The 22,651-nt window shown below is 38.9% G+C and overlaps 2 protein-coding genes across 5 annotated transcripts in view; both read right to left on the reverse strand.

Annotated features, from left to right (window-relative positions):
* The window catches only part of LOC150089878 (D-lactate dehydrogenase, mitochondrial-like), a 101,058-nt gene extending 82,432 nt beyond the window's left edge, over positions 1–18,626 (reverse strand). The window contains exon 1 of the mRNA XM_090390119.1: positions 18,378–18,626. Coding sequence (XP_090246245.1) covers positions 18,378–18,626 — 249 coding nt within the window. The remainder of the gene's footprint in view (positions 1–18,377) is intronic.
* Positions 18,627–21,782: 3,156 nt separating this feature from the next.
* The window catches only part of Brd7-9 (Bromodomain containing 7/9), a 143,040-nt gene continuing 142,171 nt past the window's right edge, over positions 21,783–22,651 (reverse strand). For all 4 annotated transcript variants that reach the window (XM_090368880.1, XM_090368879.1, XM_090368878.1 and 1 more), the window contains exon 15: positions 21,783–22,241. In XM_090368880.1, the coding sequence (XP_090225006.1) occupies positions 21,912–22,241 (330 nt within the window). In that variant the 3' untranslated portion in view covers positions 21,783–21,911. The remainder of the gene's footprint in view (positions 22,242–22,651) is intronic.

Consider the following 22,651-nt stretch of genomic DNA (forward strand, 5'->3'; position numbering starts at 1 on the left):
TCTTACCATGTGTACGCCAATATCCAAAAATTTCATTACTTCATACAGCATGTCTCCCCCAACTTTTTCTTACTATTGAATACACCATGAATTGTCAAACTAATAGAGCAAACTTATCTGCAAAAAGATCTAAACCTCCCAAACACTTCCTAGTTCATTTCACAAATATACGTGGTCTCAGTTCTAATCTCAATGATGTCCATTTCCACTTAGAGTCTGCCAAACCCATGTACTTTTTCTGACAGAAAAAGTACATCGGTTATCGGTTCATTATCAGTTGATTCAACCACTGCTCATTTCAGTTGCCCAAATTATTCGCTGTATGATTCCTTTTGCCTCAAAGTGGTACTTGTGCATATGTCCATTCCAATATTCCCTGTCAGAGACTTGGTAATTTGGAATCTCCTCTTTTCGATCTTCTCTGGCTTAAAATCTCTTTACTATATTCTGTCAAATTCATCTATTGCCTCTATCATTCTTCCAACTCCACTAATCACTTGGAACTCTTTGACTTCCTCTCTTTGAAACTTGACTTTCCTAAAGTCCAACTTTCCTAACAGTGAGGTAATTTTCCTTGGTGATTTTAATGTTCACAACTCCAGCTTGTTTCCATTTTCTAGTCACACTGACCCAGCTAGTCAAGATGCCGAGGCTTTTGCAAATACTAATGACCTCGCACAGATTGTTCATTTACCTACCAGAATATCAGACAATCCTAACATACAGCCAACATGCTTGATCTTTTTCTCATAAACAACCCTTCTAAGTACACGGTTGAAGTGAGTGGTCCTTTAGGCACCTCAGATCGCAACTTCGTGATTGTCTCTTCTCCAACAGAGCCTTTATCTCATGGTTACTCTCAACCTTTTGTTGTTTGGCATTACAAGAATGCAAAATGGGATGACGTGCAAGACTTCTTTTCCTTGGTCGGATTACTGTTTCAAAACTTCTGATGTCAATGTTTGCTCAGATTGTGTCAGTGAAATTATTCTTGTAGGAATGGAATCCTTTATTCCACACTCCACTTTAAAATCTCATCCTTTATCTAAACCTTGGTTTTCCAATAACTGTGCTAAGGCCGTTCAAGAGAAGAATGTTGCATATCGTAATTTGCTTGTTTCCAACTCTTCGGTTTCATCTTCCGTCTACACCACAGCTCGCAACAACTGTAACGCAGTTATTAATCAGTCAAAACTAGATTTTGAACAGGCTAAGAGTAGAAAACTTGCTTCTTACTCTAATGGTAGCCAAGCATTCTGGTCTCTTGCCAAGGCTATTGGCCACAACTTTTGCCCATCTCTGCTCCAACCTCTGTCTAAACCAGATGGTTCTATTGTCACTTCAGCCAAGGATAGAGCTGACCTGTTAGCATCCCACTGTTCTTCCAACTCATGTATTAATGACCTTGGGAAACCACCTCCCACCATTCCCAGCATACTCCATTCAATGCCTCCTGTGATCTTCCTTCAAAAGAATGTCAGAAGGATTTTGACGAATCTTGATGCTAAGAAAGGTCCAGGTCCTGATGGTATTTCTCCACTTGTTCTCAAAACCTGCACTCTTGAACTTACTCCTGTTCTTTGCTGCCTTTTATCACTTTCTTATTCAAAAGGCGTTTTCCTTCTGCTTGGATTTTGCTCATATCCAGCCAGTTCCTAAAAATGATGACAAATCCCTTCCATCCAATTATCATCCCATTTAAATTACTTCTACTCATTCTAAAGTAATAGAGAAATAAATTAATCGTCAACTCTTAAACTATCTAGAAACCTTCTGTCTGATCAACAATCACCAGTATGGATTCCGTCAGTGTTGATCTACTGGTGATATTCTGGCTTATGTTACCCATTTATGGACATATTCAATGGAAAAGTTTGGTGAAACACAAGCTGTTGCTCTTGACATCTCAAAGGCTTTCAATCGTGTTTGACATAAAGGTCTCCTAAACAAACTTCCATCTTATGGTTTGCCAACTGTTTTTAGTAATTGGTTATCCAGTTTTTCTCTCTGACAGCTCACTGAGGGTAGGGTGAGGGTAGATGGCTCTCTGTTTTATAACTTCTCCGCTAATTGTGGTGTTCCCCAAAGATCAGTTCTCTCTTCCACTGTTTTCCGCTTGTATATTAATGACTTTCTTCCATTGATCGGAAATCCTATCCATAGTTTTGCTGATGGTAGCACATTGCATTCCACTTTCCAGTTTGAGAAACTTCACCTTGCTCAATCAGCTTCAACTTCTCAAATATCCACTACCAATTCCATAAATGCCAATCTCCAGGTAATGCTCCAGTGGGGCAAAGACAACTTAGTTGATTTCAATCCTTCTAAAACTCAGTCCTGTCTTATCTTGCAAAAAGAATTCTTCTGCTCCTATGCTTATCTTTGGCGACACTCCGATTTCTAGGCAAGATGATATATCTCTTGTGGGGATTATCCTGACTTCTAATCTCTCTTGGCAGAAGTACATTATAAATATTGCTTTCTCTGCATCTAAAAAACTTGGTTTTCTCTTTCACGCTTGCCATTAATTTTTTTCCAAACAGCTGTTCACTCTGTACAAATTGCAAATCCACCCTACCATGAAATATGGTTTCCACATCTGGGGCGGTGCCCTCAAACCTCTCTCAGGCTTCTAGATTCCATTCATACGATGGCAGTTAAGTTAATGACTCATTTGTAACAGTGTCTCTCCAATCTTTGTCTCATGGACATTCTGTTTCTGCTGCATGCCTTTTCTACAGATACTTTCATGGGCACTGGTCTTCTGAATTAGCTTCTATAATTCCTGCTCTCTCTCTTTAAAAACAGTCCGAAGAAGTGCTGCTACAAGGATTTTCTCCACGACTATACACTTTGCTCTTAGAACTATCTTTATGTATTAATAATACATTGGCATTTTCCCAATCTAAAGGACTCTCTCTCTCTCTCTCCCCTTCCTCAAAATTACTAGATACATGCCAACAATTCTAGGCTCAATTTTTACATCAGTATTGCAAATTTCATACTGCTGACCTCACTCTCACAGTTTCCCTTAATAAAGAGCCTTTTTTTGTAAATAGTAATTTTATTTATTTGTAGTATATTTTAATATTATTTTCAATATAAGGATTCTGGTATAGTAAATAATTTTAATTAAAATGTGGTCAGTGCTGTATAGATCTTAATAGCATATTTGTGACCATAGAGAGTTTTTTTTTTTTTTTTTTTAATATTTGCATATTTCTAAAAGATGGGTCAGGAGATTTAAACCCCATTTAAGTTGCGCAACTATTTTAAAAGTGCAACCATCAGCAACTCGTAGTTATAACATCGCAACCTGAGATATCAAAGTCCGATACAATAACGTTTTTTTTTTTTTTTTTTTTCATTAACAATCCCGGAAGAAACAGAAAACAGAAATGAGCAAAATTTCTGAGTTTTTAATTAATTTTAAACGTACGCAGTACAGACTGTACAGGGTAGTAACATTCTGTGGAAGACAACGAGAAATGCAAAATTATAACATCGCAAATTCTACATTTGAACAAAATCAGAAAAGCATGTTTGATGCTTACTTTATCACAGAAAAATACACAGCTGCTACTGTGAACTCTACTTGCTGGTATTATAGATAAAAAATTACGATGACCGCGAAACAGACACAAGGACACCAAAAAATCCTTCGGTATTTTATCAGTAACCGCAGACCACAGAGTTCTTTCATGGCTAAGTGACTGAAAATGAATCCTAACAATTTGTTTAAAATATTTGCTCATATTTTAGTAATATTAAAGACTGAAAATCTTCGCCAACTACAAAACTCAATATCCTACATAGAATACAACGAATTTTCAAGCATCACAAGCACTAAGGAAATCGGTGTCACTGATAGCACAGAGCAGCCTGACTGATAGTTTTGAACTTATTGTACAGGGTCCTTATCATATCTAAAATGTCCTTCTTTAAAAATCTTACATATACAGAATATGAGTATACTGGCCTATCATTAAAATAAGAATGCCCAAGCTATCGTGCATAATGCACTGGATCTGTAAGATAAAACATAGCTGTTGGGGGCATTCTTACTTCAATGACAGATACCAGGCTACGTTGAACAGCAACACATGGTAAAGGGCATTATCAAGGCTTTGCCGATAAGTGCGACAACTTAGTCAGGGAGCAATTGAAAAGAGGACATTTAATGTTTAGTCATCAATAATACACATATACTGAACAAAAAATAGGTCACTTGTGGTATTTGGGCAATATAACAGAAGAAACACGTTTATCTTCTGTACTTGGAAATTGGAGTACAGTATCTTATTATTCTGTGTACCGACTATTCATCATTTGCAAATTTAGACATCACGCCCTCTATCACTTCATCGATGTCATTTAAGAATGTCAAAAACAACAGTGGTCCCAATACTAATCCTAAGATAACTCCAATTCTTACATTAACCCAATCTGAGGAATAACTATTTATCATAACCCTCAACCTCCTTTCCTTAAGCAACCTTCCTATCTAACTAACAATTTTCCCCATGATTCCAATATGTTCCAGCTTATAAAGTGACCGCCTAGGTGAGAACGAGTCAAAATTTTAACCCCAGGGGCTCACATCTGGTGAGTTATGGACTTGGCACACCCAGGGTCCTGAGCTGGATGTCATCATTCTTCTCTTTCTTGGTGATTCCCTTCCCTTCCCTTCCCTTCCTTCTCTCTCTCTCTCTCTCTCTCTCTCTCTCTCTCTATTATGGTAACTTGGGAATTTTTTTTTGGCTGGTGCAGCATAAGCCTCAGGCTTCCTTGCACAATATAGCTAATAATAATAAAATGCTTTGCAGAAATCCAAATAGAGTGTCGAAATTATTCCCGAAATCTAGCTCATGAGTGATCCTGTCAAAATAGCTAACCAGATTTTTTAGCATAATTTTCCTTTTACAAAACCATGCTGTGATACGAAGAAAATCAGTAAAGACTTCTTTACTTATGTAAACTCTAGAAGGAAGCAGGTGAATCAGATTGGTCACCTGATATCGATGGTTCGATTGTTGATGACTCTGCTCAGGTACCTGACAAATTGACCTGCCCTGGCAGCCTGTCTGCATTGCTCAGAAAACTTCATATCTGATTGCACAATTACTCCCAGGTCTTTTTCATTTTTTACCCCGTTAAGTGTAGTACCACACAGTTGGTACTTTTCTCTCGGCTTACTTCTACCCATATACAGTACTTTGCATTTGTCAAGGTTAAACTTCAGTTGCCACTTCTTAGCCCATCTGCCCAAATTTTCTAGATCCTGTTGCAGTAGCACACTGCCATTACTGTCATTAACAACCCTGCCAACCTTTGTATCATCTGCAAACTTCGACATTAAGCCTGATATACCTTCATCAATATCATTGATAAATATACAAAACAACAGTGGACCTAACATCGAACCCTATGGGACTCACTAATAACATTAGTCCACGAAGAGCAGCACCCATTGATTACCACCCTCTGTCTTCTCCCACTTAACCATCCTTTTATCCATTGTAGCAACTTACCCTTAATACCATTCTGCTCCAATTTGTACAATAGTCTTCCATGCGCAACAGTGTCATTCTTAGACTCAGGGGAGGTTCCCATGGACTGGAGGTGTGCAAATGTATCCCCAATTCACAAAGGATGATCGAATGGTGACACAAGTAATAACAAACTTGTTAGTTTAACTTCTGTGCCGCAGAAAATAATGGAGTGTCTGATTAAAGAAGCATTGTAGGATCATCTAAACAAGACTGCAGTTCAGACACAGCATGAGTTTGTTAAGGGGAAGTCGTGTCTGACCAGTTCGATTGAGTACTATGATTTGGTCACAAAGGAACTGGATGCAAAAAATAATTTTGATATCATATAATTGGATTTTAAGAAAGCTTTTGATACTGTTGCACATTGAAGACAATTGAACAAGTTGGAGCAGTAAGGTATTAAGGGCAAGTTGCTACAATGGACAAAAGGATGGTTGAGTGCGAGAAGAGAGAGAGGTAATCAACGGACACTACTCTTCATTGACTAATGTTATTAGTTGAGTTCCCCAGGGGTCTTGTTGGGCCTATTATTGTTTTCTCTATTTATCAGTGATATTGATGAAGGTATATCAGGCTTAATGTCCAAGTTTGCAGACAATACAAAGGTTGGTAGGGTTGTTAATGACAGTAAGGACGGTATATTACTGCAACAGGCAAGTTCTAGAAAAGTTCAGTACATGTTATGAGAGGTGGCAACTGAAGTTTAACATTGAGAAATGCAAATCATTATATATGGGCAGCATTAACCCCAGATTAACATACCAACTGTGCTAAATACACTAAGGGTAGTTGAGAGTGAAAAATATTTCGGGATAATACTGCAGTCAAATGTAAATTTTTCTGAGCAGTGCAGACAGACGACAAGTATAGCTCATGGAGTCTTGTCAATACTATACAGGAATTTTGTTAGCAGGGATAAAGAGGTAATTATCAGCATTAGTATTAACATTACCATTAGCAGAGGCATAATATACAGGAAAGCAAGCTTATGCAGCATCAGCCAAAAAAAAAAAAAAAAAAAAAACCCTCCCATTTCACCCCTCCATTCGTTCAAAATGGCTGTCCAGCTCAGCCTTAAATTTATTTAAGCTATGAACTTCTACAAAAGGATAGGTGGAACAGGACCAGGGTATGTCTGCCAGGGGCAAAGGTTGATGACGTTGTAGAGCGGATATCATCTTTCAAGGGCACAAAAGGTGATATAGTTGTACACGTTGGCACTAATGATATTAAGAGTAGGAGACTGGCGGAATTACTCAACAAGTACAGGTCACTATTGAAAAAAAGCCGTGAAATAGGGTTGAATTTGAAAGTGTCTGCAATTCTGCCCAGACACGATAGGAGGGAGTACATGATGAGAGCCTTGTCGATCAATTCGGCCCTGGAAAGATTGTGCAAGGCTCAAGGGGTACAATTTTTTTCAGCCTGGACTGTACTTGTTAACAGGAGAGATTGCTTCTACAGGGATGGGATACACTTAAATAGAAAGGGTGCAAGAATATTTGCTGATGCTATCGAGGCAGTGTTAGGTGGGTCGGAAAACTGCTAGTTTGGGGGGATACAAAGACTAATAGTTTAACAGTAACCGCAGGCAGAGGTAAAGGTGATTCTTGCACAACTTCTATTAGAATAAGAAGCGACCTGGAGCGAGGGGTGTTGGGGGTTTCAGGGACGGATGGCAGTCATCATGGAATAGTTGGGTATATGGGATGTGTTAGGGTAACAAGGAATAGGCATAGGAGCATGTATGCTTGCATGTATACCAATGCTAGAAGTATCGTAAATAAATTTGATGAATTTGAAGTGTTGGTCAAGACATCAAAGGCGGATATTGTTGGGATAGCAGAGACGTGGTGTCACAAAGATATAAGGAATGCAGAACTGGAATTTGGGGAGAACAATGTGTACAGAAAGGATAGACAGGACAGAAAGGGAGGGGGTGTTATGCTGTTAAGAAAAACATAAAATCAAAGGAAGTGCACCCAGTTAATATAGATGAACAGTGCTCTGTTGAGTCAGTTTGGTGTGAGATAAGCACTGCGAAAGGAAAAATAAGAGTAGGAGTGTGTTATAGGCCTAATGACTTGAATGAGTACAATGAACAATTGTACAGAGAAATAGTGGGCCAGTAAATCAGAATGTCTTATAATGGGGGATTTTAACTTCCCAGATATTGACTGGAACTTGTGGGTTGGGCACTCACACACTAGTCAGACTTTTGTGGATTTATTGGATGATTTTTTCTGCAGCAGCATGTTCGAGAGGCAACCAGAGAAAGTAATACTCTTGATCTGGTTATCACCAGTGATCATTCGTGTATTAAGAATTTGCAGATAAAGGAACCACTAGGTGGCAGTGATCACAGTGTGCTGAAGTGGGATTTACTCAAAGAGGTAACTACCGTCAGGGGTTAAGGAAAGGGTTTTTTCTTCCGTAAAGGGGAGTACAGTGGTCTCAGACAGTTTTTAAATTCTGTACAGTGGGATCAACTGACGATGTTACAAACAGTAAATTCTAAGTGGGAAGCATTCAAAGAATTAATCGTGGAAGCTACTAGACTTTATATACCGATTAAGAAATATCGTTCAAGGTTTAGGCCTAAATGGTTATCAAATGAACTAATGAGACTCGTGACAGAGAAGAAAAATGCATGGGATGCATATAAATTATCAGGTGACGCAGAAGCCTGTGGCAGATATAAGCTAGTCTGTAATCAGGTCACAAAGGAGGTTCGGCAGGCGAAGGCGGATTACGAGAAATCTTTGGCAAAAGATGCTAAGAAAAACAGCAAGGATTTCTTTAGCATTAGCATTAGCATTAGTAGAGGCATATGATGCAAAAAAGCAAGCTTATTCAGCATCAGCCAAAAAAAAAAAAAAAAAACCCTCTCCCATTTCACCCCTCCGTTCGTTCGAAATACCTGTCCAGTTGAGCTTTAAATTTGTTTAGGCTATCAACTTCAACAACAATTGATGGAAGTCGGTTCCACCAACCAACCACCCGCTGGCCAAAGGCAAATTTCCGCACATCTATCCGACATCCGTCCTTCCTCAATTTGAATTTATGCCCTCTGAGGTGATTATTCCGAGAAAGATGAAGAATTCCATTGGCATTGAGCATGCTCAAACCATTCAAAGCCTTATACACCTCTATCAGATCACCTCGCCGGTGCCTAGTTTCCAGACTCTGTAATTTGCAAAACTTAAGCCTTTCTTCGTAAGAGCAACCCTTTGTTCCATTTACTAATCTTGTTGCCCTTCTCTGTACCCGTTCCAGCAGCTCTACATCCTTCTTGAAATGAGGCCTCCAGACCTGTATACAGTACTCAAGATGTGGCCTAACCATTGCCTTATACAAGGGAATAATCACCTCCTTATCCCTGCTAGAAAAATTCCTGTATATCATTGACAAGACACCATGAGCTACTCTTGCAGCTCGTCTGCACTGCTCAGAGAACTTCATATCTGCCTGCACAATTACCCCCAGGTCCTTTTCATTCTCCACCACTGTCAGTGTAGTACCGCAGAGTTGATACATTGCTCTGGGGTTACTGTTACCCATATGTAGTACTTTACATTTGTCAATGTTAAACTTCATTTGCCACCTCTCACCCCTTACTTATATAAACTCTAAAAGGAAGGGGATGAATATGATTGATCCACTTGACATCAATGGTTCGACTGTTGATGATCCTGCTCAGATGAGTATGAGTATTTTGCATCTGAATGAGTATTTTGCATCTACATTCACACGTGAGGAATTATTACAGTTTGAAAATGGAAGAAGGTTATCAAATTGTAGCAGTGTGCTTAATGATTTTGTAATAACTGAGAGCAAAGTGGAGGAGAAATTGTTGAAGTTAAACATAAGAAAGGCACCTGGGGTGGATAGGATCTATTCAGTTATTTTAAAGGAGGCGGCAAAGCAACTAAGCAAACCCTTAGCCATAATTATGAGAGCATCCTTGGACTCAGGGGAGGTTCCCACGGACTGGAGATGTGCAAATGTGTCCCCAATTCACAAAGGTGGATCGAAGGGTGACACGAGTAATTACAGACCAGTTAGTTTAACTTCTGTTCCGGGTAAAATAATGGAGTCACTGGTTAAAGATGCATTGCAGGATCATCTAGACAAGACTGCAGCAATAATTCAAACACAGCATGGGTTTGTTAAGGGAAAGTCTTGTCTGACCAATTTGAGTGGTTATTATGATGTGGTCACAAAGGAACTGGATGCAAAAAATAATTTTGATATCATATACTTGGATTTCAGGAAAGCTTTTGACACTGTTGCGCATGGAAGACTACTGTACAAATTGGAGCAGTATGGTATTAAGGGTAAGTTGCTACAATGGATAAAAGGATGGTTAAGTGTGAGAAGACAGAGGGTGGTAATCAATGGGTGCTGCTCTTCGTGGACTAATGTTATTAGTGGAGTCCCACAGGGTTCGGTGTTGGGTCCACTGTTGTTTTGTGTATTTATCATTGATATTGATGAAGGTATATCAGGCTTAATGTCGAAGTTTGCAGATGACACAAAGGTTGGCAGGGTTGTTAATGACAGTAATGGCAGTGTGCTACTGCAACAGGATCTAGATAATTTGGGCAGATGGGCTAAGAAGTGGCAATTGAAGTTCAACCTTGACAAATGCAAAGTACTGCATATGGGTAGAAGTAACCCCAGAGAAACGTACCAACTGTGTGGTACCACACTTAAGGTGGTAGAAAATGAAAAAGACCTGGGAGTAATTGTGCAGTCAGATATGAAGTTTTCTGAGCAGTGCAGACAGGTGCTAGGGCGGGTCATGGGGTTTTGTCAATGATATATAGGAATTTTGCTAGCAGGGAAAAGGAGGTGATTGTCCCTCTGTATAAGGCAATGGTCAGGCCACGCCTTGAGTACTGCGTACAGGTCTGGAGGCCTTATTTTAGGAAGGATGTAGATTTGCTTGAGCGTGTACAGAGAAGAGCAACACGATTGGTGAGGGGAATGAAGGGATTCTCTTACGAAGAGAGGCTTAAGTTCTGCAAATTGCAGTGGCTGGAGACTAGGCGCCTGCGCGGTGGTCTGACTGAGGTCTATAAGGCCTTGAATGGGTTGAGCACGCTGAATTCTGATGGGATCCTTCCACTTGTTCAGATTACGAACCTACGGGTACATAAGTTCAAATTAAGAAAGGATAGATGTTGAATAGATGTGCGGAAATTTGCCTTTAGCCAGCGGGTGGTTAATTGCTGGAACAAACTTCCATTTGTCGTTGTGGAAGTTGATAGGTTAAATAAATTTAAGGAGGAACTGGACAGGCATTTGGAGGGAATGGTGTGATTTTTTTTTTTGGCTGATGCTGCATAAGCTCCTACACTTGCTTTCTTGCATCATGTGCCACTACTACTACTACAACAAAAGATGGAAGCCAGTTCCACCAATCAACTAACCGCTGGCTAAAAGCAAATTTCCGCACATCTATTCTAAAACTGTCTTTCCTCAATTCGAAACTGTGCCCCCTCAGTTTCTTAATCTGAGCAAGAGGAAGAATCCCATCAGTATTCAGCTTGCTCAACCCATTCAAGGCCTTATTTACCTCAATCAGATCACCTTAATGGTGCCTACACTCAAGGCGCTGCAATTTGCAGAACTTAAGCCTTTTTTGGTGAGAACACTCCTTTGTTCCCTTCGCCAACCTTTTTGTCCTTCTTTCTACTCGTTCTAGCAAATCACCATCCTTTCTCTATACCTGTACAGAGTACCCTAGGTGTGCTCCCACCATTGCCTTGTATAACGGGATAATCACCTCCCTGTGCCTGGTAGCAAAATTCCTAGATATCATTGAAAAGACTCCATGGACTGCCCTGGCAGCCGTCTGCACTGTCAGGGAACACCATATTTGACTGCTAAATTACACCCAGATCATTTTTACTTTCCACTTCCCTGAGTGTAGTACCACACAGTTGGTACGTTTCTCTTCGGTTATTATTACACATATGCAGTACTTTGCATTTGTCAATGTTAAACTTCGGTTGCTACTTCTCAGCCCATTTGCCCAACTTACTTAGATCCAATCGGAGCAGCACACTGTCTTTACTGTCGATAATAACCCTGCTAACCTTTCTATCATCTGCAAACTTGAACATTAAGCCTGATATACCTTCATCAGTATCATTGATAAATATACAAAACAACGAGACAACACCAAACCCTGGGGAACCCCACTAATAATTTGTCCACGAAGAGCATTGTTCATTGACTACCACTCTCTGTCGTCTCCCACTCACTCAACCATCTCTTTATCCATTGTAGCAACTTACCCTTAATGCCATACCTCTCCAATCTGTACAGACTGCCGTGTGCAACAGTATCAAAAGCTTTGCTGAAATCCAAGTAAAATTATTTTTGGCATTCAGTTCCTTTGTGACCACATCATAGTATCCAAACAAATTGGTCATACACGACTTCCCTTTAATAAAGCCATGCTGTCTCTTAACTATTACTGCAGTCTTGTCTAGATGATCCATGCAATGCTTCTTTAACCGGTGATTCCATTATTTTCACCGGAACACAGGTTAAACTAACAGTTCTATAGTTACTTGTGTCAACTTTTGAACCTCCCCCCTTTGCGAATTAATGATACATTTGCGCAACTCCAGTCCATGGGACCCCCCCCCCCAGAGTCCAATGAAACTCTCATAATTATGGCTAACGGTTTGCTTACTTCCTTTGCTGTCTCTTTTAATATAACTGGATAGATCCCGTCCATTCCAGGTGCATTTTTTATGTTTAACTTCAACAATTTTCCCTCCAATTTGTTCGCAGTTATTACAAAATCACTTAGCTCCCTGTCAGAGTTTGATAAACGTCTGGCACTCCCTTCATTGAATAACTCCTCATGCAGTTTATCATCTACCTGAGCATGGTCAATAGTCAACCCATTATGTTAAGTGGTCCAATCTGATTCATCCCTTTCCTTCTAGAGTTTATAAGTAAAAAACTCTTTGCACTTTTTCTTTGCATCCTTTGCCAATGATTTCTCGCAATCTGCCTTCGCCTGCCTAACTTCCTTTCTGACTTGGTTACAGACTAGTTTATATCTACCAGACTTGGTAGATATAAACTAGAGATTAAGTTTATATCTTAAGACTTGTTTTTCACTTGATGATTTATAAGCATCCTATGTATTTTTTTTTCACTACCACAAGTCTCCATGAGTTCATCTGACGTCCATTTAGGTCTAAGTCTGGAACAGTATTTCTTAGTTGGTATGAAAAGCCTAGTAGCCTCCAAATTAAGTCCATGAAGGCTCCGCATTTCGAATTTAACGTTGGTAGCATCATCAGTTGATCCCATTGTATAGAATTAGATCCCTGTAGCCACCTTTACGAAAGCAAAAGCCCTTCTCTTTAGCCTTGATGGTAGTTACATCTCTAAGTAATTCCCACATCAGTACATTTTGATCACTGTCACCCAGTTGTTCCCTTATCTGCAAATTGTTAATGCATGAATTATCACTACTGATAATCAGATCAAAAGTAGTATTCACTCTGGTTGCCTCTCGAAACAATCATCCAATAAATTCACAAAAGTGTTGCTAGTGTGCGAGTGACCAATAGACAAGTTCCCGTTGATATCTGGAAAGTTAAAATCCCCCAATATAAGACATTCTGATGACATACTGGCCTACCCTATTTTGCTCTGCACAATTGTTCATTATACTTATCAGATTCGTTAGACCTATAACACACACACTCTCATTTTTCCTTTCCCAATGCTTGTCACACCACATTGACTCAACATTGCATTATCCGCCAACATCGATTGGATGCACTTTCTTAGATTTTATGTGTTTCTTAACTAACAGCATAACCCCTCCTCCCTTCCTATCTGGTCTATCCTTTCTGTACACATTGTACTCCCCAAATTCCAATTCTGTACTGCTTATATCTGTGTGACACCATGTCTCTGATGGCCCAAGAATATCTGCCTTTGATGTCTTGAATAGCACTTTAAGCTTATCAAATTTATTAACTATACTCCTAGCATTGGTGTACATGCAACTGTTCCTACTCTTGGTTACCCTAAAGGAGCCCATGTATTTACTTGTTCCACTATGACTCCCAGCACTCCTGGAAATCTCCATTACCTTGCTTTCCAGGCTGCTGCTTATTCTAATAAAAGCAGAGCAGGAATTCCCCCCCCCCACCAAGCTAGCAGTTTTCCGAACCACCTAACACTGTCTCGATAGCATCAGCAAATATTCTTGCACCCTTTCTATTTAAGTATGTCCCATCCCTGTAGAAGCAGTCTTTCCTGTCCATAAGATTAATCTGTGTACCCCCCAAATATCCCCTTGTATAAGGCAATGATCAGGCTACACCTTGAGTACTGCGTACAGGTCTGGAGGCCTCATTTTAGGAAAGATGTAGAGCTGCTAGAACAAGTACAGAGAATGGCAATGAGATTGGTGATTGGAACAAAGGGTTGCTCTTGCTAAGAAAGGCTTACGTTTTGCAAATTGCAGCGTCTGGAGACTACCTGCGAGGTGATGTAACTGAGGTGTATGTATAAGGCTTTGAACAGTTTGAGCAAATTCAATGCTGATGGGTTTCTTCCTCGTGCCCAGATTCCGCACCTTAAGGGGTATGAATTCAAATTGAGGAGAGACAGCTGTAGGATAGATGTGCATAAGGTTTCCTTTGGCTAGAGGGTGGGTGATCGCTGGAACAAACTTCCATCTGGCCTAATGGAAGTTGACAAATTAAATAAATTCATGGCCGAACTAGACAAACCTTTGGAATGAATGGATGGGTGAAAAGGAGGTTTTTTTTTTTTTTGGCTGATGCTATATAAAAATAAAATAAATAAATTTTCTGTTTATACTCCGGGACGACCAAACGGTCAGAGGAGTTCGCATGATAGATTGAATACAAGAAGCAGCACCGTATTCAGTACTCACGGGCTTGAACCTCGATCACTCAAGGCACGTATACTTAGGCACCTGCGCGCCTGACCACTAGGCTACGGCGACCTTGCTTTATATATATAAGCTTGCTTTCTTGCATCATATGCCTCTACTAATGCTAACCTATATTTGAGATAGGATCCTCAAAAATTACCAAAGACCAATGTTAAGAGCTATACATAAATGCACATTAAATTAGGCTAAAAAGAAATAAAAAAACTGGATCATTAATGATTGCAAAGCTGTCATATGATCAGATAATAATGCCAGACATCAACTCCATTTGAGAAGCAATGTGGTGCGTTGGTGATATTTTAATATGGTGAGCGGGTGCCCTATGTGAAATACCCACCAAAAATAATTTGGGTTTATATACAGATATATGGATGATCAGGTTGTCATTTGGCAAACATCTGAGGGATAAGTTTTTAGATACTCCTGCATTTCACAATAACAACTGTGAGTCACAGAACCTTCGCTATTTTAAATTGGCCAGTCAAGTCAAAAATTTAAACCCCAAAGAGAATGTATGGGACTATTTTAAATGGAAAGTGAAATATAACAAGAGCTTCCACAAAACCTGATCGAATTGGCGGCTCAATTGTTCTCAGAACAGCTTAATATCGATATGAATTCCTACCAGAGAGAATTTGTATTAGTATTATATATATATATATATATATATACCGTATCCCATTTCACCCATCAAATAGTTTGTCCAGATCCTCCTTAAATTTATTAAATATATCCACTTGTACAACAAAGGATGTGAAAGGATGGAATCCTGTTTCCAGCAAATAACCACTCATTGGCTGAGGCTAAACTTGCACACATCTTTTCTGAAACCATCTTTAATCAACTTGAATTTATGAGTCCGCACGTGCACAAGTCTGAGAAAGAAGAATCTCAACAGAACTGAGTTTGCTAATATCATTCAAATCCTAAAAAAACTCAATCCGATCACCTCGCTGGTGCCTAGTCTCCGGATGCTGCAATTTGCAGAACTTAGGCCTTTCTTGGAAAGAGCACCACCTTTGTTCCCCTCTTCAATCTCGTTACACTTCTCTGTGCCTGTTCCAGCAGCTCTAGATAGTTCCTAAAATGAAGCCTCCAGACCTATACGTCACAATCAAGATGAGTCCTGACCATTGCCTTCTGCAATGGGACAATCACCTCCTTATTCCTGTTATCAAAATACCTATGCCACTGAAAAAACGCCATGAGCTGTCCTGACAGCCTGTTTGCATCGGTCAGAGGACTTAATATCAGACTGCACAATTATCCTCGCGTTCTTTTCATTTTCCACTATCCTAACTGTAGTACCACACATTTGAAACGTTACTCTGGGATTATTGCTTCCTATATGCAATACTTTGAGTTTGTAATATTAAACTTCATTTGTCACTGGAATTGGCAAACAAGGGTGAATTATTCTTATGAATAATTTTCTCTCTTATTCATTGGAGCAAGTGAGGTGAAACTCGCCAGGGACAACAAAATTTCTTAATCAACTAGATTCGTATCAGCCCACACATTGTGGAAAGAGCTGGGTTCAACGGCATGAGGAACATTCCTGGGCATTTTTCACTTTCAATTGGTCTGAGGTAAAAATGGCAAGGTTTTTTTACCTTTCAGAATTCAGTATTTTTTTCATCCAACAAAACAGGCAACCTGCTCACACACACAACTTAGAAGCATAATACATAGTTGGATGTTTGTTCTCCTGGATAACCCTAATATGAAATTTTTATTATTGGTATCGGTATACTAGTGATAATACTTAGATCTGACACACTGGGCTGACAGTACACGAATCATTAGCAGGAAGTAATACAGAGTTCATGAATGTTGGGAGGGGGGCTTCGCAGTTGATGAAGGCAATGGAAGCTCTGATTTCCGAAAATATCATGGTTTGACACTACAATACATGGTCTCCATCAACGGCAAATACATTAGATTATAGTGTATCTTTAAAGCTAGAGACACAGAAGCAATGAATGCATATATAATGCCCTTAGAAATTATAAACAATGATCCAGCTCGGCCACTGTTAAACTTCCTTAGTGATGTCAGAGGAATTTACATTATTTTGACGATGAAGTCATTAACTGTTTAGCAGTTTATGTGAGCTTGAACCATGGCCCACTCAATTTGCATATTTTCTGCACCCTCACACCTGGCGTTAGACCTAGCACGAGGATGCGAAGAATGATGAACGTTGAGCTAGCCAGTTCAATAATGCACTTTTTGTGCTGTATTGACTGAAACCTTTACACAGCCACCAGATGGCTTTTAATACCCACAGATATGGTTAGGCTTTGTATGCAAATACAAAGAAAGAACTGAGTCAGCAACTCCAGTAATAAGTGTGAGGTCATTGATAACCCAGCTAATGAATAGGTACTTTGTATATTTATTGACAAATGGCCCTTCACAGTGAGGGAAACTATGGAAGTGAAGCCTAGAAGCACGAAATCAGTGACAGTGAAATAAGATCGATTACAGAAGAAAAGATTATATTAGCATTGTCGCAAATTACGCACAGCAGCATGCCTGTACGGCATGTCAAAAAAAAAAAAACAAAAAACAAAAAAGAAACATCCACTCCTATCGGTCGCTCCCCTCTAATTTATCTATTGTGTCCTTAAATTTAAACTATCTACTTCTTCAATGCCAGAAAGGTTCATGGTGTCCATCTTTAATGTTGGCAAAATCCAGGTGTGGAGTTTTTTTCTCCCAACAAAGACACACGTGCGATGCATAAGTTACTTCTACATAGGCAAATAATTCTAATCTAGTTGCTAATTAGATCAGATGGGACTGATTGAGCCTGAAACTGGCAGAATGACATTTGTAATTTTCTCATAATACAGTACTCAAATTTCTACAGCACGATACAAAGCAACACAGGTGTAATCCAGACCCAGCAACCTCGAGATCAGATTTCTGGTTTTTGGAGATCTCAGGGTCTAGAAATTGATTCTCCCTTTATCTGTACTTGAATTAAAAGGAAGAATGCATTGACAGCATGAATGCTTACTTTTTTTTGAATGATTTTTCTTTCAACAACATTATTTTATTATTTATTCTGTTATTCCTAAACAAAAACTTAGCACAACGAAGTAGCAATCACATACAGAATCACTCCTGCAATATTCCATTAAAAAATAAAAGGAAACAAAATACTCTCTGCAAATGTTTTAACTGCAAAAGATGCTTTATTTTAAATACAGTAGAACGTCGATTATCCGAACGAATTTAGACCAGGGTGGTTCGGTTAATCAAACATACACGAGAATACTCAGTTTATACGAAGCAAAGTAATTAGACCTACAAATAAATTATTGTATGCACGGTTATTACTACTGTATTTTGAAATGTGAAGTATTAAAAAAAATTGATTTTGGAAATGGTTTGTATATATTATATACAAACCATTTCCTAAATCGATTATTTTTTATACTTCATATTTCCAAATACAGTAGTAATAACCATACTATTTAATAACCAAAACGTTTTGAAGAAACAATGTATATTATATTTATTTTGAACTTACCAAATTGTTTTTCATGGTTTCAAATATAAATCAAACTTTTTTTTTTTCATAAAAAGAAATAAACTCAAGTAATTGCACACAAATAAGAGTACAGTATAATGAATCTTGGGAAGGTTTATTTTTTAAAATATGTAATCTTGAATTTTTCTTTGAACCATGCAATTCTTTTTGCAGTTAGGTCTCTCATCCTCTCTAATAGCAGTCTCTGTAAAACTGCATTCAGACTGTTGCTCAAACCATCCATTGCAGTTTATAGCACAGCGAAGGCCCCTGCGTGAGTGGGCCCGATTCCCTTCATTTTTGTCATCAAAATCGCCTTTGTTAAAAAGTCAGCATGTTCTTCATCCTGGACTAATGCAGCAATTTCTTCTTCGGTTAAAATATGATAATCAGGATCAATTGCATCGTTGTTTAACCATGCCTCTGCATCATCTTGCCCACACTCGGAAAACCAGGGAATCACTTGAAATCTCACGTCTTCATTCAAATCTTGAACATGTGTGACCGTATCTACGGCAGCACTCCAAAGTTTATGCCATGCCCTTTTCAGATTTCCCTTCCACATGTTCCTGGCATCTGCTAAAAAAAAAAAAAAAAAGTTGGAATTCGTCTAAGCATTTTTCTCTGCTTATCGGTAGGCAAGTTTCACCTTTAAAGTATCTGGGATTCTTGCATTTTCTAATCACCAACAATGGTAAAACATGCTATCCACTTGCATTTACACACACCATAACTGTAACACACTGTTTGTTAGCTTTGATATATGCAGTATTTCTATGCTATACTGCATATATCTTTGAATAAATAATCAGAAACGAATGCATTAAGCGGCAGGAGTAATATTTCAGGATAACAACCAGTGCACTAAAAGTAGATATTGCAATTTTGTGGGGGGGGGGAGACAGTGGTGGTTTGGATAATCGACATTCTACTGTATTTTATTTTATGAATAAAAGTGAAGTCTTTTAGATACCCTCCATTCTGCATGATAATGCCAAAGCATCCACATTTGTAGCAAAGTTTTCTGTTGCTATCAGAACACCTCCGATTGGCTTAAAATCAACAAAAAGATTTTAGGGGGGTGAAAAAGGGCAATTCACAGAAAAAAAAATGTGGAGTTTAAAAGATCACCATGTAATGCTTGGTCAATTTATCTGGCAAGCTTGAGTTTCATCAGTCAGTTTTCAGAATGAATACCTTTAATACATGTATACCATTCGGAATATCTTTAAGTGAGCTTCCTTTTGGTTGATATTTCAAAATTCCGCAGATTTTTTGGCTCCATTAGTTTTGTTTGAGCTAAAGTATCATCTTAGTTGTATTGTACTAATACTAGTGCTAAATTAGTCTATAGGATACCAAGGAAGAGATGAGATACCTCTGAGTCCTCTGCCAATGTACAGATGGCAGAAGTTGAGGTCTTGGAAGAAAACTGTCAGTTGACTAGAGATGTTCCTCTCGTGGTTCTTCAAGACATCAATGGAGTTCAGGCGGATCCTGGAGCCTCACGACAGACCACCAGGTCCAGGTCACAAGAGCAGACGAGGAAGACTATCCGAGTGGAGTCTTCGCCCAGACAACAGACTGATGTAACGACAATTAAGGAGTCCTCAAGTTGTAACAGTACTGTGTGCTCGAAGAGAAGTACGCCCACAGTGGCAAAGCTGCAACAGACAGATGATGTTCTGGATGTCTTTGTCAGTTTGAGGGTCATTAAAAGTATAAGGAACAAGATTCTGGATCTTCCTGATGATGAAGAATATGAAATACCAAGGGTATTTGGTCAGAAGAATCCTAAGATATTGGGATTATACGGAAGACAGTCATAGAGGTTCATGGTGAGAGCCAGGCACTCAATGGCAGGGTAGAGGCATTAGAGAGCCAAGGGCCTCATGATGAAAGTAAGGATTATGAGGAATAAGTGTAGTTGCTTGACACTTAAGCAACCCATGCAAAGACTTAGGCACGAGATTCAGATGGAGTCTAAGCCAAAAATAAAGACAGTCATTGTGAAGGAAACATTGGATCGATTTGCTTCCAGTGAAGAGATAAAGGAGAAGCTGGTGGTTGTTATTAGACCAGTACTTCTAAAGCTTAAATAATTTGGTAGACCACTAAGGGATTGGAGGGTTGTCATTGAACTGACCTCTGATAAAGATGTGCAACTGGCAGAATGTTCCCTAAGTGAGAGAATTGGGCTTGGAGGTCAAGAGGCCTCCTGGGAAATGCCCAAGAATTGTGATGTTTCACATTAATAAATCAGCGACTGACTACTTCTATCAGCTCTATGAGAGGAACCTGGCCAAGTGTGGGGTGACTTGATATCAGATGCTGGATGAAGTAAAGATTCTGACAAAGAACAAGGCCAGAGGTACCTCAGGCTTTCATTATATATTAGAGGTGTCTGCTGTTGTCAGAGAGATTCTGACAGCCCGGATCAGAATGTACATTGGATGTCCGGCATATCAGGTGAGGGATCTCCTGATGTTGACCCAGTACTACAAATGTTTGCTATTCAGCCATGTGGCCAGGCACTGTCATTTGATAGTGACGAAGGTATATCAGGCTTAGTGTCCAAGATTGCAGATGATACAAAGGTTGGCAGGTTTGTTAATGGCAGTAAAGGCAGTGTGCTATTGCAACAGCATCTAGAAAAGTTGGGCAGATGGGCTGAGAAGTGGCAACTGAAGTTTAACATTAATGCAAAGCAGCATATGGGTAGCAGTAACCCCAGCATAACATATCAACTGTGTGGGACTACACCCAGAGTAGTGGAAAATGAAAACGACCTGGGGATAATTTTGCAGTCAGATGTGAAGTTTTCTGAGCAGTGCAAAAAGGCTATAGGATACCAAGGAATTTGTCAATGATATATAGGAATTTTGCTAGCAGGGATAAGAAGTGATTATCCCCTTGTATAAGGCAATGGTTAGGCCACATCTTGAGTACTGCCTACAAGTCTGGAGGCGTCATTCTAGGAAAGATGTAGAGCTGCTGGAACGAGTATGGAGAAGGGTGAGATTTGTGAGTGGAACAAAGGGTTGCTGTCACCAAGAAAAGCTTAAGTTCTGCAAATTGCAGCATCTGGTGACTAGCACCTGCAAGATGATCTGATTGAGGTGTATATGGCCTTGAATGGGTTGAGCAAGCTCAATGCTGATGGGATTCTTCCACTTGCTCAGATTATGCAGTTGAGGGGGCATAGATTCAAATTGAGGAAGGACAGTTGTAGAATAGATGTGTGGAAAATTTGCCTTTAGCCAGAGGGTAGTTGATTGCTGGAACAAACCTCCATCTGTAGTTGTAGAAGTTGATGGTTTAAATAAATTCAAGGAGGAACTGGGCAAACTTTCAGAGGGAAAGGATGTGGGAATTGTTTTTTTTATTTTGCTGATGCTACGTAAGCTTGCTTTCCTGCATCACATGCCTCTATTACTACTACTACTTATAATAATAATAAGACTGATACAAAAAAGTAAAAGATACATTAAACACTTTTCCTGAGGTTAGTGGTGCTGGCTTATTTTGCCTATATTCTTTTAGACACTTAAAATAGAGTGTGTGTGTGTGTGTGTGTGCAAAGAGAGAGAGAGAGAGAGAGAGAGAAAGAAATATCTAAAACGGATATTTTAGTTATTCAATTCTAAATACAAATACTGTAGTTGAACTACACAGATTTCACAATCACATTTCTCATCATAACTTTTTTGGATGTGTTGGTATTTACAGTTATGAAGTTTATAATCAAAGTTCTACAAGATATGTGTATATATATTTATCTATGTACATATAAAACTAATAATTATATACACAGAAAAGCCTACTGTACAACGTAATGCCAGTACAATTTTCATGAAGCTGTTGGAGATTCACACACTCTTAACATAGGCCCTGTTTCTAAGAACTCTCTTAATTCAGAGTCTAAGTCTGAAGATGGTATTTGCTCTTCACTTGTTAATTCTGCAGGAGAACATGAAACTAGTGCAGGAGTTTCCTGACAATCATTATCAATATTACCATTTTCTCTATTGCATAATCTAGACATTTCATCTTTTTCTTGAGAAGAGCTATTAAGTGTTGAAGGAAGAACTTCTAAGTCTTCAGAGGTACAAACAGGTTGAAAAGTAATACCCATAGCCTTTCGAATACTTTCAACTGTCATAACAGTTCCTGGAGTTGCCTAATATAACAAATTAAAAAATGATGTAAAACTTGACTTCTGTTTATAAGAATTAAACATTATATTTTTAATTATTATAAATAATACATACACAAGAACAAAAAAAAAAAAAAAAAGAACCATTTAAGGAATCTATATTAATCCACATTAATTGTTTTATTAAGAAATCCATACCAAACATTTAAAATGTTTATTTTAAGCAGTTTGAAAGTTTGGATTGTTTAGAATAAGTGCCAAAGTAGCTAAGCCCACAAGATATCTTTCTATTAAGTGTACAAATTGTGTAAAGTCAGTTTGGACTTGGTTACAAAATAAAAACCATGCAATTCTTCATCTGAAACTGATTAACTTGGCAACATAAGAAAAGCTTACTTCCTCGTTTCAAGATGGTAATTGAATAAAGGCACCTT

This window comes from Mastigoproctus giganteus, chromosome 2, assembly GCF_048544385.1.
Source record: "Mastigoproctus giganteus isolate SK-2022 chromosome 2, ASM4854438v1, whole genome shotgun sequence".
NCBI classification, from domain to species: Eukaryota; Metazoa; Arthropoda; class Arachnida; order Uropygi; family Thelyphonidae; genus Mastigoproctus; species Mastigoproctus giganteus.